The following is a 20,050-nucleotide window of genomic DNA, read 5'->3' as shown; positions in this document are numbered from 1 at the left end:
TAACTACTTGGTTATTAATAATAACTCAGTTAGAGTCAGTAGTTGTGGTGTGGCAAACTTAAATGATATTAGTTCTGCTGTGATCCAGCGAACGTCTAAGTTTTTAACGACATTAGATTGATTGCCTCTGTGCTGCATCCCACGAAGTTTTAAAACTTTTTCTTTCTCGGCTTCGTCTTATTATTTCTTAGTAATAATTAATGCGCACACTTGACGAGTAATTTAAAGTTTTGAAGCAAATATTATAGATAATAACATTAATTGTAATATTTTTTCTGATTTCAAATTAAAAAAAAGATTATTATATTTTAATAGTCTTGTGTAATTCCAAATACTTATATTGAAATCATTTACTTAATAATACATTTTCACGATCTTGTAATGTACTTATGTGATATCGTCATCATCAGTTGGGATCAAACAATTGCTATATGAAGGCCTCCTCTATCGTTATCCATTGTTGTGGGCACTAGTTCTTCACTACCACGCGCATCCACAGAACTTTATGAGTTCATCTATCTAACAAGTTTTCGGGCGTCCCTCTGGTCGTTGACTGCATCTTAGATACCATTTTATGACAGTATTAATTATTCCAGCGGCTATTCACTCGTTTGAAGAAAGAGTTGAAAGATTTTGCATCTTTGTTGCGCTATTTTATCTGCTCAGCAATATCTATCATATCAATTGGTTTCTTTTGTGGACATTACTATTCGGTATATAAATCGTAATTAGCCATTGTTATATTGTAACCTCTTGGTTTGCCTACGATATACGACGATACAAGACAATTTATACTAAGTTTTGCATACTGTGTCTGCTTTACCTTGATTCCGTATATCATAATTGGTATTTTTTTAGAATTAATAATAACCATGTCCTTGCTTTTCCGTACAAGGTGGTTGTTAGTAATTTTGATCAATCACAAATACCCAGGCTTTGAGAAAATCACATAAATATTGTGTCCTCACCGGGAATCGAACCCACAGCTCTCGGGTGGAAGTCCAGCGCCTTACGCACTGCACCACGAGAGCCGCCTATCATAATAATTGGTATTAAGAATAATATGTCTTTAAAATTTTTTGATTGAGTATCCAAAATATACTTGTAATGACATTTATTATTTTCTGATAGATATTCAAATAGTAGGGAATAATTATTATTATTAAATATTTATATTATATTATTTACTTAGAACTGTAACAAACTGAGCTTTTGTATATATACATAATGTAAAAGCTAGATACCTCCGTATGTTAGTCTATCAAATACGGATCGTATCTATTGCGAGATCCTAAGTAAACCGGAACAATCTTAGAGAAATAGTTTCTTCCTTCCTTTCTACACTGAAGAATGTAATAAAAATACATCGCCGAAAGTTGCAGCCTGCGTCGTATAAAGTCACGGAATGAGCTTTTTCTTAAAGAAGTTAGAAAAGCTGTAAATTTGCTTCACTAAAACGAGTTTTTAAGTGATTTTAAAGTTTTAAAGAGAATTAACTATTTAGTACTGAACTAGTTTAATCTAACGGTCGAATTACAGAGAAATACTTTGTTTCTCGCCTACCTATATGTGTAGGTACAATTTAGTAGTATTTAATATTTCTTATAAATACAGTAATAAGTAAATATTGGCGGAAAGGTATAAAGAAGTTTATTGTGTCGGATAGGAAACACGATTATAAAAATGGTATGTCTTAATATGTCAATGAAGACCTTGCATCAAAAAAGATTCAGCTCCATATTTCGTCATTTTTGCGGTTTCGGTGGATGTTGTTATCAAAAAAATACTCTTTCGATTGAAGCAGTTGGAATGTATAATCCTTCAATTTTAAGTTGGATTTTCATGTAAAAGGAGCTATATTATTTATCAGTTTGAGAAATATTATTATACTCGTACCTACCTAAATAATTCAAATATTGCAATTTTTTAAAAAGCACTTTATATTAATTAATTAGGTACTTATAATACACTTGAAAATTTGGAAGACGGTCGCTTAGACCTACCTATTGATGAATATGATTATTTAATACATTTTTTAAATTGTATAATAAATTAATGACGAGACGATTTATATTGAGGATGTGTTTTTTATCCATCAGGTGGTGAAGGAAACACCGCTGCAGCGCGGTTTGCGTCTCGGAGACTCCGTCCCAAAGCAGCTTCTCCCAGTAGACAAGGACCCCAGCAGTGCCAGGTAAATTCACAACACCAATAAATTACACCATTTGCTTATATTTGTTTTATGAATCAGGCATTGTTGTAGAGATGTTATGATAAATTATATATTAGTATTAATTACCAACACAATACATCATCAAGGCTTTTGAGGCGTTGAAATTATCGAAAGTATTTGAGCAAAAAATATTGCTTGATTTATATATTTATTTTTTGTATGGCTTTGAGAAAAGCAATGTTTCACTAAAAATCAACAGACGCCACACTGGCCGTAGGGGTTGCTCGCTTGACTACAAACGTCAACAACGAACAACGCTCCAAATATCATATATCCGTGTGATCGCTAATGGAAACTAGAACGTAGATTAATTGTAATGATATAAACTACGACATGTGTTATTTTGAGGCTAGAAGAATATTCAACTTTACCCCTTTAGCCCCATTTCCGTATTTAAATATATGTTTAATGTAAAAAGCATATTAAGTATTGTGAAAATAAAATACAAACGTTTGATGAGATCTAGACGGTGTATAAATGTGTTATTATTTAGGTGCTACTCCGCCTTGTTGATATAAAATCTCAGCTCATAGCTCTCTGTTGGTCATTAGCAGGTAACCCAAAGTCTACAGTCTAAATATAATCATAACTTTATTAGTATTATCATGAAATATGCAAGGTAACCCAATGTTGGAAATATATGTGATTATTAATTTTAATAAAACGCAATTTTATAGTACGAATTCCACTTTTATTACAATATAATTAATATTAAACTCTACCAGTTTCGTCCACCTCAGAAGCACATTGTCAATTAGTGATAAAATGCATTTCACAGTGAACTGACAGTTAAAACCATAAATAAAATATAAATGTGATATAGAATAATTATAAAATTTCAATAGATGACGTACCAATTGTTTTTAGTGACTTAATTAACAACAACGTAATATTGTTTTACTAAACAAGAAAAAATAAATAAACATGATTTCTACTCAAATTCCTCAATAAGCATTTTATTAATATGTAGTTTTTAGACTTCGGACCTTAAATTAGGCGTCTAATTACAAAATGCGATGGCCCACAATTCAATATTTTCGGGAAACAAAGTTTTTATGTTTCAAGCTTCAATTATTTGTTTTAATGTGAGATTATTTTTTCCGTTGTATTCTATGTCGAAATTAGAACCAAATGTCAATTTGTTTCAGCCGATAAACTCTTAAATGTAATAAATATAGGCAAAATAAAATTAGACATAGCGCTACTTGTACCTCACTTTTTAATTTATGCCGCATAAGGCACATATTTCCATGGCACTGTCATGAGTTTACCAGATGCTACAGTATGGGATACGCCATTTTCAATATTGAACGTTCCCTTATTGGTTGACTTCAGCACGCGCGAAGTCAACCAAACTTTAAATAATATGAAACAAGGACTTGGCGCTTTTTGTAATAAATCGAGACTTAAAATATTTTTTTTTTCGTTGGGTTTTGTCGCGTTTTGGAATTTATAGATAAATACAAATTGTGTAAAATTATACAAAGAATACGTGCGTACTTTTTTCTCGATTTTGACCAAAATTGGACTAATCGCTTTTTGGAATTAGACGCCTCAAATGTTAAATTCAAAACAACTCTAATAATGACTATAAAATACGTACAATAATGTAAAGTAATCTAAGCACTGATCAAAAGGCAAATATTTTGAAATCAGAATTAGACGCTAGGTACATATTATGAATAAAGATGAAATCCAATATACCTATATTTTTTTATAAGATTAGCAAAAACGATAATATGTCATATTTGTGTTAGAAGAATACATTAATTAATTGTACATACAATACTTCCCAAAGTATCCTATCTTAATTACATTTGTACACAGATATTCATATTACGAAGCAAACATTCGACTAGTTCCCGCAGGAAGAATAAATCATCAAATTACGCCCAAGAGATATCACGATTCACGATGTATGGTTTTCATTCTGGATAGACTTGTTTTTGTCAATTCAATGAACAACTTTGTAAAACAACAACGTTAAAACCTACAATAAACATGACATAGTGACCATGCAAATGTTTCATAGTAAAAACGCGATATCACGAAAAATAACATTTTCGCTTTTATTGTTTTGTTGTTTTACAATGTTTCTGTGCTTTTGTGCAAGTTTTGTTTGTATGGAATTAAAATTGGCAAATACGTTCTTTTCAGCAACAACAACAAAAATCCGTCTTTTTCCTTTTTATTACGTGACCTAATATATTAATGTAAACTAATCGTTTACAAACTGATTCTTCAGGAAAAAAGTTTTTTAAGTCACCTGCATCTGAGAATTACAAATGATGGAAAAATTACACATAATGTATATGTAAGAGAAAAATGTGTTGTTAAATTACACACTCAAGAAAAGGGGTCGCTTATTGAAACGCCGTTAGTTTATTTCTATACACTTTAACTTATATTACTAAATTATAAAATGGTTTCTCGTTGTTTTTATTTTTAAAGTACCAACTGTCACGTTTGACACGTTTGTTTTGTTGACGTTTAATCGTTTGTTGACGTAAGGAATTGCAAATGGCCTAATATAATAAATTCGCTGCCTAGGCAACGGAACAATTCTAAACTATAATATCATACTATATAATCGTCACAATTGGAGTATCATACTGTGGCGTAATGGTAGTGCGTTCGGCTGATAACCGAACAATCGGTGGTTCGAATCCAATCGAGTGCATTTATTTTCGTGTGAAAAAATAAATTATGTGTTACATGTCACACGCCAAAAATATACTCTGATCTGAATTGCCAAACGCGCCTAAAGAAGTATAACTTCAAAAATATAGTAATGAAATATGTCAGTACAGTCACAAAGGAATCGATCTGTGCCTGATTCAAAAGGCACAGTGACCCGGTTAGAAACAATAATTTTTCATCCCCCGACCTTATCCTATCGACATTTTATTTCGCCTGCAAAATTTATCGTCAGGTATATTTTTGCGCATTTGCATTAGAGGTCCCGGCAGCCATATATTTTCATCGCTTTGTCAGAATTATTTTCAAATTTACGAGTCACATTCTGCGAGCAGAAATAATACAGCCAAAGGTGACTGCGATGGGGGGGCATGCATACCCTTTTTTACGGCCGCTTTTTATTGTTACATTTTGCATAATATCTCCGAGTCTATACGGCGGGCGTAGGAAAATTAATCGAATCTGTTTCAATGTTGAGCAAAATTTTCTTTGGCGTCACAAGATATATATATATATATATTCGCAAGTTATTATTAGTAAAAAAGTGAATAACAATTAATATTAAATACGCACTAAGGGGTAGATCCGGTACACTGAAATACTCGGGATGCAAACCACATATCATAAAAACGGAAGGGAAGAGCTGTTTACGTCAGTTCAACCAGCTGTTGTGCCCATCGGACCATCCAACCTGGTGTGAATGGGACAATTGGACGCCAGGACAATTGGGCATCACACTGTCGAATTAAAAAAATAGACGATCATTCCGATTTTATACAGAAAGTAGACGAGAAATTTTAATCAGTTTATATCTACTACTTAGTACTTTAATTCATTTTGCTCTTAATATAATGTTCTTTATTGAGTATTGAGAATTATCATGCCTGAGGTTTTATATAAAAATAAAAGAACTCTTTTCTCGTTGGAACTTAAACATAATACTCACAATTAAATCATTATTTACGGATGCATGTTTAAATTCTCACCACGTATTAAATAATAATATAATAATTTAAATATAAATAACTATATTAAATATATATTTCATAAATACCTATCATTTACGAACGTCTATATATTTTCGAATTTCATTTGATTTCGTGGCGCCCAGTTGTCCCAGCGCCAAATAGTCCTAGACCCCAACTTGGTCGCCACAAAGGTCAATTTTGTTGCATTTATAAATTATTGCTATCATGAATATCTCTTCACTTAGATTATTCTGCAGTTTTGTATTAGCTTTTGTTACTTAAGTACTACAAATTTTGATTTTACGTCTTCGTGTTCCTCTATCCCATAGGTACTCTTAACTTACTCATGTAAATTCATTCAAAGCATATTTGAGTGTAAGGCGACCTCAGTCTTGGGTAACTGCTCCTGATACATTTTCAGTCATAAAAACATATTCAAATGTAGGGTCCCGTGATATGCCACAAGGCAGTTGATACTTTTAATATAACTCAGATGGCTAACAACTGACCCTTATAAAAATACAGTTAACGTACCTTTATTGATAACCTCAATAATATGCTCCATCTGCATATATTTTAAAACGTTTTTCTTAGCTTGTATTCTTCGTGTATATGTCCGGTGGTTGTTTGTCCGGTACAAATCTTGCAATCGATTTTTAACTAACTTCCCGACTAACTAGACATTTGAAACTTTTAGAATATATCAGAACACGATGCCAATACATTTTTTAATACTTTTAGCCATCTTTAAGTAGAATTGGTTTTATTTTCAGTTAATTCTGTTTTGTATGAAAAGTTATTTCGGAAGAAATCCGTAAAAAGTAAAACTATTATTGGTTGCTAAGTGGGTCCTAGCAACTAAATTATTAATATTAATATATACGTGCATTACTATGGAAATCAATATGACACTTCAGTATTATTTCTATCAATTACAAATTTTTTGTTTATATGATTCAACAGAAAATTTAAAAACGTTGTAAGTATATAAAATTTAATGTATAGTTGTATATTTAATTTATACTATCATTACTTATATTTTGATAGTATATAAATTAATTATTGTTTTCATTCCTAAACAGAGTAAAATATGGGTTTTAATATACTACGGGTAATATTGACAGATTTTTTGCTAGTCATTTTGCTCGTTATGTTATTGCTTTGGAGAACAAAATAATAATAGAAAAAATTACTTGTGTAAATTGCCCCACTCTGAATAATACTTCATAGTGTAAATTGCATTATGAAAAAATATTCATTCATATTTTATTCATTCCACGTTCTAACAATATTGCTGAGTGTGTATTTATCTACCTACATAAATAAATGCTGATTTATTCTCTATTATATAAATACGTTTTATACTTTTTATAAATCCGTTTCACAAAAAGCTTTCAGAGGGATTTAAAAATGCTTTTACCATTTGCGCAATAATAATCAATATACAATCGTTGCCTAAATTTATATAATCTCATAAAAGCCCTTCCATTAATATTCACTGAAACATGGTTATTGGTAATCGGGCTTAAGCAAGTTGTTAAACATTTTCTGGATCCAGGAACATCCAGAAGCTCTCTAAGTAATAACCAAATAAAGGCATAATATATTCATACATATATATATTAAAATATAACGTGATAATGTTAAATTACATAACATTTTTATCACGCGAGATATTTTAATTTTTAAAAGATTTAAAGATTTTTAAGAAAATTTATTCGCCTTACGTACTGACGTGAAATGGGCAAGGTACCTACATTGTATTTATGGATTTATAAATTAGTTGTATATATTAGATGTATGATGATAACATCACATTTGCTCACATAGGGAGCAGTACCAGGCAGCTAATTTTATAATTAATATACTGCACTTTTTGTGTCATTTTTTTTATTGAAATATTTTTTTTTATACAGTATCTTTTTTTTTTTTTCGACCATGTCCGATCCTGATAGGATCATATGGGCCTCCACAGAGTGGAGGTTTGTATTGACAGATTTTGTTTTTTACGAGAAATGGATGTCAGCCACTTGCTCAACCTATTAGGTCCATACCCTGACACACACAAATTGAAAAACAAGTGTACTTGCCAGACCCAGGATTCGAACCTGGGACCCACGGCTTTATAGTCCAACGCTTATGCCGCGCGGCGTATCTACTTTAAACAAAATATGTATACGGCCCCTTACAGATTGAACATGAGTATATAAATATTATTCTGATAAGGGTTGATTGTAAGCCATTCCGTGACGATTATGACAAGTTCCTAATTCCTATTTTTTTCATTTTGTGAATTTTTCACTGCACTAACTTCATCTTGTCACGCCCCAGTATTAGGGCATAGCATTGCACCAAGGACGCGCCACTTCCCTCGGTCTATCGCCACATCTAGCGGTTCTTGACATGTGAGATGTGCAGCGTGTAGATCGCTTTTGTAGTACCAGTACATACATACGCTATTACTTACAACACCATCGGCAATCTGTATTCGTTCAATGAAAAGAAATAAGTGTGACTGACAAAGTGCTGTGCACTATATTTGTCAGATCTCCACAGCCTACCACCGCCCTTCGTCCCTGGCATATATATATTATATATAATTTTCATATGATTGCGGTCGACCAAATAACATCATCAAACACCACGTTTTCCCTCGAATACCACCGAATTACGAGTGACGTTGGGAACAATATGACAAGTTTAATATTATTACATATATATATATGTAAGTAAATATATATTACCTACTGATAATGATTTTTCAAAAATAGAATAATATTATACCAGTGCGACGTTGATGAATCATTAATTCAAAGCCATTATGGATAATTGAATTACGCGGTATCCACAAAACACAAATATTTACCACACTCTGCATAGCTGTATGACAGATCCAAATTTAAAGCTTCTATTGTTTTGGAGCACACCATGTATGTATCACATATATATATATATAATGTATATATAATATATAAAAGCTCTACGGCGATGCCCACCAGAGCAGTGGTACGTTTAATACGCAACACAATTCAAATTAAGCTTCAATGAAAATCGGAACAAAGCGAGCGACCTCCATATAACTGAATAACACGATATAACATAATTCGCATTCGGATATAATATATACATATATATATGAACATAATATTTTGCACATATACGAGTATGTGCGAATTGAAAATAGAAGGGTGGTGCGTCAGACATCGCTTGAAGCTTAATACATTGGTACTGAAGTTTCCAAAACTTTGTATATATACAGATTATTATATCATTCGTGACTGAACAGCCCGAGGTGTGCCCTGGCCTACTTGTATCACATGACATCATCACAACCTAATCTAACCTAACCTTACCTAATCATCACAAATATTAAACTTTCGAGGCTTTCTTGAACTGACCGAACAGTATGTCCGATGGATCGTTTAATACGAGATATCCACTGTTACCAGGGCCGCCGCAAGGAGTACAGCCACCCGTGTATGAAAAAAAATACCACCTTGAGTTATAAATAAATAACTAGGAGCGGAATGCAGAAACATTTGTCATAACTAAAATTTCCTTAGCAGAAAACACTATGCAGAAACATTGTCTTTAGTTAAGATCACGTTGTCTATGGTTCACCTCGTCTTAAAGCTTCGTTCGTTTTTTCTATTGAAAATAATACCATATTTAAGTTTAGGTAAATTATTTTGTAATTGTTAAACGATTATGAAATATGACAACTGCACTTTATAAATGCAATAACTATAAATACATATTTAATATTTAATTATAATACTCTTATGTTTCCGTTATCAGTCATTTTACGTGATTCCACAGGCACCGCAAGATATTTTTTTTAACATGGTAACACTAGCATCAAGTGTCATTCTGTTTGGAATCTTGTATTTCTGCGGGCTGGCGTATAAAAAGTAAAATAATGTTCTGCAAGTACATGCCAAACGAATTAACACTATCTATATCCACATTAAGATAAATTGTTAAATGAATTTGAGTGTATGGACTGTTTTATAGACACGCGAATTTATTTTGACAGCAGCTGTCAGTCGTAAATGGTAATACAGAAGGGGGTGTGTTCATAACAAAAGTAGTATATGGTTAAGGATTCCTTAACTCTATTGTCAGTATAGTCAATAGTTAAGTCATCCTTTTCGGCAACTTATCCTTAAGATCGAAATATTGGATTCTGCATTCCGTTCTCATTTATCAGAATAATTTTAATTTGGGGCTTTAGAGTCAATTTATATTTAGACTGAAGTACCGTTGTCCGTTACTTAAAGACTAATCTCTTATTGGAATTATTCTTCATTGCAGATCATCTATGTAACCTCACGTAATGCACCTATACATAAGATGTATGCAATAATTGTAAATTACCAATCGTTCATGTTGCTTAATTCATTAATTCAAATTTTGTTAATATTCGTGGTGACGTCATATCGTACCGAAGATAGTCAAATTATCTTGGTTAGGCCGCCTGTGCACGTAGTACCCATTAGAATGGGGCGCCACTGCTCAGAAACTAGTCTTTCACTGATTCTCAGTTTCTAGTCAAAATAAGATTTTAACTTCAGTCGGGTTTATTTATAAGATTCTAATACATGTATATATAATAATTATGTAAATAAACGAATGTCTTATAGTTGGTACTAAATTTATTATATAGGGTGGAGCAAGTGTCATGCTACCAATTCGACTTTTAATAAATTTGTTTATAAATTAAATTAAACATATTTTATTTTGGCTTTTAATTTGTTAATAATTATTTTATTTTAATTATAGTATGTTATATTAAATATGCGCCGTCAGCTGCTATGCAACACTCGCATCGGGTGCCGGACGAAATCCCGAAGGCCGAAATCCCGAATGCTGAAATCCCGAATGGCTGAAATCTTTGAATGGCCGGAATCCCGAAAAATAAAAAAATACAAACAGTAATATTTGCGCAATCTTAGCACTTATCTTGAATTGCGCAAATTTTACAAGAGAGACAAAAAACCATTTTTTTTTGTAGAATAAATGGGTTTTTGTCTCTCCTTTAAAAATTTGCGCAATCTTAACACTTATCTTGAATTGCGCACGAGACAACAACTCATTTTCCACAAAAAAGTAGTTTTTTGTCCCTTTTGTAAAATTGGCTCAATTCAAGATAAGTGACAAGATTGCGCAATTATTGCTTATTGTATTTTTTTTATTTTTCGGGATTTCGGTCTTCGGGATTTCGGCCATTCGGGATTTCAGCATTCTGGATTTCAGCCTTCGGGATTCCGGCCTTCGGAATTTCGACCCAAACCCACTCGCATCATTTTGAACGTAATTTTTATAACTTTCTTCAGCGATTTTGGCAATATTGCCGGGGTGTTCTTCACGAACACTGTCCTTTAGTAGATCGATAGTTTCAGACTCATTTACACATAATTTAATTTTAAACCCCCTGCAAAATAAAATAAGAATTCATGAAATCCAGAGGTCTTGCAACATGTCAAAGGGCGAGAAGACCCGGGAATATGTCCTTCAAAGTTATCATAGCATTACGTGACGTATGCATGTGGTGTGGTAGTACCATTTTTTCAAAAACCATTTACCCTCCAGTTCTATTTTTACCACTAAAAATTGTTGAATTATATCAGTGGTGACACCGGCTGAGTTAGTCTTTTTCGGGCGTCGGCACCATCAGTACGCACACTTACAAGTCAACGCAAATAAAAATATGTCAGGATCTATCAGGGAAGTTTCACTTAAACCAATTCATTCAATCACTTAAATACCACACTTACTAATACCACATTATTCAAATCACTTAAATACCACACCATTATAGTTAGGGTTTTTTTTTACACGTCAAATGAAATATAATTTGTCATATAAATCCAACATATGTCCATTTAATGTTCTGTTTATTGTTCTATCAGTAACAATAATAATATATTCATTGACATGTTTTCTTTTTAAAGTAAATGGGTAACGTTTTTAGTCAACTTTACACGATTTAAGAATTAATACGCCCGTCGCCACCACGAAACAAATTGACGTGTTTCCAGCTCAACGTTCTCTCTCAGAATGCGAGCGAGTCCAAAATTTCGTCGCGCCTATAGTTGAAAATTATTTGCCGTTTCACTGATGTATCACCTTAAGAGCGTACTTCAGTAAAATGGCAAATAATTTTCAACAGTAGGTACGACAAAATTTCTCACTAGTCGCCATTCGGAGACTGATAGTCGAGGTGTCCGCACGTCGATTTGTTTTATCATGGCGTCGGATGAAAATATTTTTAAATCGTGTAAAGATGACTAAAAAACTTTACGTATGTACTTAAAAAAGAAAACATATCAATGAATATACTATTATTATTAGTATTCGGCTAGTTACCATGAGTGTCGGTATTAGTGAGAGTGGCGAATACTATTGATTAGTAGCAAACACGTGTAAACGAGCCCTAATGTTGGATATTTCGATGAATGCATTGAATATTCTTAATATACAATTGTAATGACTTCAGTGCATTCTTTTATTTTGTTTATTTATTTATGGAAACAAACCATTATGGAGATAACAAATCTAAATTCAAGACGTACACAAAATGAGATTTACATTATATCAAATATTAACCTCATAAGAGAAAAGAAGAGATTATATAAAATAATAATAATAATTAAAAAAAAAACATACGTAAGTACAATTTTATACAGAAATAGTCAAAACCAAACTGACATTCACATCTTTTTAAAAACAAAATGGCGACAAAACAAAATAATGGCATGACTTTTGACCTACCATTGATAGTAACTCGAATTTCGAGAGCATTATAAATAATAAATTATATTATATAAGTAGCAATTCAAAGTTTACATTTGCACAACGTTAGGTTAATTTGACATTTTGAGGTTCACGGGCGGCACGTGTATCTATCTACCTACCACTTTCCGCGTCAAAATTGTTGGTTTTGCGTTGCTTTGAAGGCATCGCCAACGAGTCAATACAGCCTTTGAACCGCGCAAATAAAAGCTGCACGTCCATTGAAACTACCCCTCAGCAAAATACTACCCAATACTGCGAATAATTCCAAAATTAGGGATGAAATTATTGATTTTAGTATATTATACATAATTATTTAGCTGTCTACATTAAACGTCTGGACGCTTTATCATTATATTACAATGTTTTTATTAGCTCGTATTATTGTTTGTCCGGTGGTTGTTCATCCAGTAGAAATCTTTCAATTGATTTTTAACTAACTTCCCGACTGGCTAGACATTTGAAACTTTTCGAATATATCAGACCACGATGCCAATACATTCTTTTAATACTTTTAGCCATCTTCAAGCAGAATTGAATTCATTTTCAGTTAATTCTGTTTTGTGTAGAAAGTTATTTCATAAAAATCAGTAAAAAGTAAAAGACTATTATTAGTTGCTAAGGAAGTGGTCCTAGCAACTAAATTATTAATATATACGTGCGTTACTATGGAAATCAAAATTAAATGTCAAAATGACATTTCAGTATTCTATATTTTTGTTTGTGTGTTTGTTTTTTATTTACTTCATAATATCAAGTATAAGTTTGAGCATATTGAGCATAATAATTCAACAGAAAATTTATAAACGTTGTATATAAAAAGTTATTTTTATCTTGTAATTATTTTTATCACTGTTATTACAATTCATATAATATATTATTTTTTTATTATCAGTGATATATATTATAATATATTTGAGGGTTGTGGTGAGAAAACTGGATAACCCAGAAAAGTGTGTTTTGGAGATAAACAACATCAAAGTTTTAAAAAATTGTCTGCAAATAATTGTGGCTTATCCAGTTGCCGGCGTCGCCTGGTCGGCGGGTGGGGGGACAGGGTAGTTTTTCTTAATTTATTTATACTCAGTGATCAAAAGTTTTATCTAACATTCTTTGACTGGTTTTTGGTTTTTAAAAACTCTCATCAAAAATCAAGCATGCATAATAGTGAAAAACTGGATAATCAACATATAATACGTTTAAGGGACAATAGGACATTATTTTCATCTCAATCAACAGTTTCAAAACAAGTGTGAGGTTCACCAGATTGAATTCTTACTATTTTCTCTACAAAACTCCCCTAAATTCTTTCATTATTGGATTTTAAACTCTTGCAATGCTCCCAAAAATCTCTAACGGCGGCCATCTTGTCGTGGCTTGTCTTGTTTTTCAAACGGTAGAGTGGGTAAATGTGAAATTTATTTTTATATATTACTGCCATCTACTAATCTATGTTTTAACTAAAATAATTGAAGTATGAAAAGAAAAATCTGCTGTAGTCAATAAAGTAGATAGCTCAAAATAGAACTTGCTGTTTGTTATCCAGTTTTTCCACCACACCCCTCATTTATTCAATACTAAATACACACAATTTTTTTGGTAAATATATTATGTGATAATATATTATTATGATGTTAAAGAACATTTACACAGTAATAACGATGTGTAATAATTATATAATAAATCCTAAAGCAAGCATGGTTTTTTCTTCTTTTCCTCTACAGAATTATTGAGTTATAAACCGAATATATGTCTTGTTTTTCCTTTACCACAAAGGCAGCCATTTTTTGCCCCGGGGCGCCGAAATGTGTTAATAAGGCGCTGAAAGCGGTGCCAGGTCATGCGAGAGTAATTAAAAATCAATTCGCATGAATTATTTCATAGTTAACATTCGATACTTTGGTAATAATGAAATATCTCTGGGCTTATGCATGAGTAAGTAGTCTTGTTCTTCTATACAAACGCAAAGATTTATGACCATGAAGTAATGTTCAACTGGTAGCTCGCGGGTGACTGGTAGCCCACAAGCAGGGGCATCACGTCTTTAAGGCCCGTTTCAGGCGGGACACTGGTGTCGGGTTCGATATAATATAGGAGGCCTTTGTATTCGAATAAAGGGAACTTTTTAATATGTTTATTAACGCCCCAGAGCTAATGAGTCAACGCGTGCCCGGTACACTTTTCCGTCGGCCGCTACATTTTCAAGCCGCCGATCCACAGCCAGTTTTATGTTCTAATTTATAACGCGAAATTATGCGTTGGCTCATTAGCTCCGGGGCGTTCATAAACATAATACAAACGTCCCTTTATTCGAATACAAAGGCCCCCTACACTATATTGATCGTGACACCGGTGTCCCATCTGAAACGGGCCTAAGATTCTGTGCGATACACATGGCCGGCTAAACGATAGGGCGGCCGCAGAGTGCCTTTTTAATTTATCTCTGCACCACCTTTTTATCCAGCTGTCTTTATAAGTGATCCAAACATAATCACTATGTGTTCACCTATTTGTTTGATTGTGATCGTATTAACCGAATCGTCTCGTGAATCTCTAAATGATTGGACTATATTAATTGTAGAATTAGAAACTCCGGGCAACTACATAATGTTGTGGTGGCACACACGTCAACGGGTATATTGAATTCTCTCATTACTATATTGCACTATTTGTTTTATCGATGATTATAGAAATTTTAGTACTATATAATTTTATGGTGGATAATTTTATATGGATATCGGGAAATTTAAAAAAAACCTGTAAAAAATCACAAAATCAGTGTAAAAACAGACAGATTCCAAAAAATATGATTTTTTTATTTATGTAAGAAGACAAACAAATAGAAGTAGGAAAACAAAAATAATTCATAACATTACTTATAAAAATAGGATTTTTCAAAAAACACAAACTGTCAATCGCTGCGTCTGACAATCGCGTATGTTTTTGAGACATAAAATTCGCTGACGTTAAAAAATTGCGCTCATTTTGAGTCGAAGTTGGCTTAATTGTGTTAAATGCCCCGATTACTCTGTGAACGTTTTATGTTGTCTGTCTACTTTTTTCATAATATAGAAAAATCGTTTTTCAATTAATATTTGATAATAAAGAAATCCCGATTCCCGAGAAAAGATTCTCGAGATCCGGGATTTCCCGAAATATTAAAAATTTCAGTTTTAGAGATTCGGGATTGAAAATCTCAAAAATTTATCGAGAATTCCCATCGGGAAATTCCCGAAACCCAACTCTACTCGAAGCACCGTTTTTAGTTTTTGGGCGTTGTGGACGACTCACAAGATACATTCATAAAGTTTATATCACTTTTGAATGGTACAAATTTTGCGTACCTAATAGCTTATGGAACGAATTCAAATAAGATGCACAAGTCGTTAAGTCACTAAATTATTAAGTGCCCAGGAGACGTATAAAACAAGAAACAATACGCAAACATATAAAGTGAATGAAGCGTATATTAACCTTGTTTAACGATCACAGATAAATTTGTAAAGTTAACTACATGTATAGTTTCCCAGAGTAAACACCAACATTCGATATAATAAGAACATGGTCAAGTCTTGTAGTTTGGTAGGTCCCGGCCCAAAAAGGTTGAACATCGCCGGCGTAGTCAGCGGTGTTGGTGGTCGCGGCTAGAAAGTTTGGCGCGGTACATTTATTAAGACAAAGTTTCCATCGAAACAGATTTCACGAAAGCCGATAAATTATTAACGGTCGATGCTTTGGTCGGACACCCACCGAATGAAAAGGTACTGCAGAATTGGAATATTTAGCCCCTTGCGGATTCAAACTTTACTATCGTGCACGGCACTGGCTGTACCTTTGAAAATTGATTCGGCCGTTGGAAAAACAGAATGAGCTTTAAACAGAATTACAACGCTTTTATAACTTCTTAAATATTAATATTCTTTTCTAAATTGAATAAATGGAAAAATCGATTTGTATTACTGGAGTTCTAACTTACGTTTTCAATCAAATATCTATAAATATTTTCACTCTCAAGGCGATGTCTTTACCTACCAGAGGCATTTAGCGAAAAATAATTAAAAGATAAAAAGAACTTTTCATATTATACCACGTTTTTAAATTTTCTGTTGAATCATATAAACTTGACAATTCTATGTATTAATAATTTAGGACAAATAAGGCAATTGTCAACATACTTTGTATTTTGCAACAAATGAACAAAAACTATAGAATACTGAAATGTCATTTTGATTTCCATAGTAACGCACATATATACTTATAATTTTGTTGCTAGGACCACCACCTTAGCAACCAATAATAGTGGATTGGATTACGGATTTCTTCCGAAATAACTTTTAAAATAAAACAGAATTAACTGAAAATGAATTCAATTCTACTTAAAGATGGCTAAAAGTATTAAAAGAATGCATTGGCATCGTGTTTTCATATATTCTAAAAGTTTCAAATGTCTAGCTAGTCGGGAAGTTAGTTAAAAATCGATTGCAAGATGATTTGTACTGGACAAACAACCACCGGACAAACAAGAATACGAGCTAATAAAAACGTTGTCAAAATACCAAGCTTGCAATTGTACACATTTGTATTGTATTTGTATTACATATTATGTAAGTATCTGAAAACATTAAAAAGAAAAATATTTTTTATTTTAAGTCAAAGATAAAGATCTCTTTGTTTCAAACCCTTGACTAACCGACCAAGATCCTAGTCTTAACCTTTGCTCCACAACAATCACCAAAATGTAAGGCAACCTACAGACAGCTGGTGAGCACAGCCTTTAATGTAGTTTCGAAATAGTAATTAACGAATGATTTACCTTGTTGAAAATTATTTGAATAATGGCTTATGGAAAATTTGATTAATAACATGGCTTAATGGGATAGTCGTATTTCAATTTGAAGCACCAATAATAAACATTTTACGTTATTTTATTTTTTATTGGTGCAATGTGTCATAGTTATGAATGTTTTCAATATGTTCAGTAACGGATAACAAATACAATTTTAAATAGTATTGTATTAATTCATACAAATGGCTTATTTTTATAGCGCGTAATTGCTATTTTATTGAAAAATTTTACAGCAAACAAATGAGTACCACCAGCGCCATCTTTAGATACAAAGCCTGCGCATATCTTTTTGCACAAGCATATTTCTCAAACGAGTGGTCCCACTGTTTGAATGTGTGTTTAATAATCAAATCTACGTGACATGGTTTGTCATTTTGATATAATACTATTATTTATAATAAAAAACTAACTTGGAAATAATATTCTGTTTATCACACTATTGATAATGTACTTGCAAGCAGAGTTTGCTATTCTATAATGACTGAAGAAAATAAAAAACCTATTAGTTATTGCCGTTTTGAACCGACTGTCAATTTAGCAAGCGTCCCATTGTATTGTGACAATATAAAGAAGTTTACTTAGTTTGCTCGTCACTTCCAATTATTAATAACATATAACATTTCGCTCGCACATCACTTCTACGGCATTGCGTGCGAGCAAGCTTCTAGGATTCCTCATGAGACAAGCCAAGTCACTCAAGAATCCAACTGTTTTACGTACACTCTATGTGTCGTTAGTACGGAGTATTCTTGAGTATGGCTCCATCATCTGGAGTCCTTATGAAGATTCCTATAAGCTTGTTTTAGAGCGTGTTCAGAAAAATTTCTTCGTCATCTCTATTTTAAAGCTTATAATTATTTTCCTTTTGACACCTTCTCAAACGAGTCTTTTCCGACTAACTTTCTTCAAGGCATGCTCGCCTTTCAATCTCTTGAAGCTCGTAGGTCACTTCTGCTCTTAAAGCATTTTTCCCTGCTCTCACGTGGTATCATTTTCAATCTCGATATTCTAGAAAATTTAAATTTTTACGCACCCGTCAATTACATGCGTGGTCGCAGCCATGACCTATTTTGGATGAAAGCTGTTTCCTCATGTCAAGCTCACCAGGCACCAATAGCGAGGGCTGTGCGGTTGTTCAATGCACTCCCTAGAGATGTAGATATTTTTGGCGATCCATTGTAGGTATATTCTGTTTTTTAAATTCTATTTTATTGTTTAATTTGTACTTTTTCAATCATTGTTGTTTTTTTTAATTTTTTTTCTTTTGTATAAAACTATCTTTGCTTTCTTTTTTTCTCCACTTTGTTTTTTCTGATTTTCCGAACTGATTACTTGTAATTTTTATTCTAAATCTCATGTTGTGAACGTCCTGAATTAATAATTTGTTATGTACTCAACGTGTCTTTTTCAAATAAATAAATAAAATAAATAAATAACCACAATAGGGCGGCTCTCGTAGTGCAGTGTGTAAGAGTTCCTGGGTTCGATTCCCGGTCTGGGCACACAATATTTATGTTTTTTTCTCAAAGCCTGGGTATTTGTGATTGTTCAAAATTAACGTCATAAACACACAAAAATAAAACACATAACCACTAAATAATATGAACTCTAGAGGTCTCCAAGATACGTTAAAGTAATCAGTTTTTAATGAAATCTAAAATGACAAATGCTCTAACAAGTGAACACGACACACGCGGTCAGTATGAGCACTCTATAGAACAAATATACGTCATCCATAGACAGCAACGGGAGGGGTAGGAAAGGAAGGATCATTCGCTGTTGGTAAGTTTCCGAATGTTTCGGCTTGTAATAGAGTCGAGTCGGCTGTGGTACCACACATTTAGGACTGCAAATAGAATATTTTATTAGAAAAAGCCAATAGCGAAATAAAATGGCTGATGAATTTAAAGAACTTTGCAATCAACCTCCGGTTTAATTCTATATACCTAACTAACAAACGATATTTTATGTATACGATGAAAAAGTACTCACATAATCATAAATCAAGAAAAATATCAAAAAAGTAAAAATTAACGTTACCGACTTTGAATCTAATAGCCTCAATTTATAGTACTTCATTCATATAATTTAACAATGATCAAGAGACGTTTTTCCTGCTTCAGTTATTTATACAAAATAGTCTTTTTAAAAATGTTGGAGACGTGACTATTTTAAATATTGCTGGCTATAAGTATTATAAATCTGTACTAACTGATAACTTCTCAGTCTTAACATCGTTTTGACAATGTTGGGAGTTGTGGCTTTTTTTATTTTATGAGGGCAGTCTTAATAGAGAGGCGGTATTGATCCGGGGCACGGACCAAATGGGCTTGACGATCGACTAACAACCATACCCAGTACAGATAATTCTACTAATAGAACTTTCAAAAGTATTAATTTTTAAATATTCTCCCCTGCATTATAACAAAATTTCGAAATTACCCAATATATTTAAATGCGCCAACGTACAAAATAATATATTTTCTATAGCTTCCATTTAAACAACACTTG

At 32.7% G+C, this 20,050-nt stretch overlaps 1 protein-coding gene across 1 annotated transcript in view; it reads left to right on the top strand.

Moving 5' to 3' along the window:
• Nucleotides 1–20,050, top strand: part of LOC147071610 (uncharacterized) — a 549,084-nt gene that overhangs the window by 358,835 nt on the left and 170,199 nt on the right. Inside the window, exon 6 of the mRNA XM_085947980.1 lies at nt 2,100–2,194. Within this exon, the coding sequence (XP_085804106.1) occupies nt 2,100–2,194 (95 nt within the window). The remainder of the gene's footprint in view (nt 1–2,099; nt 2,195–20,050) is intronic.

Source organism: Rhyacophila brunnea, unplaced genomic scaffold (genome assembly GCF_057557595.1).
Source record: "Rhyacophila brunnea isolate RB1 unplaced genomic scaffold, BYU_Rbru_1.0 scaffold_20, whole genome shotgun sequence".
NCBI lineage: Eukaryota > Metazoa > Arthropoda > Insecta > Trichoptera > Rhyacophilidae > Rhyacophila > Rhyacophila brunnea.
This window is presented reverse-complemented; position numbering and strand designations above follow the sequence as displayed.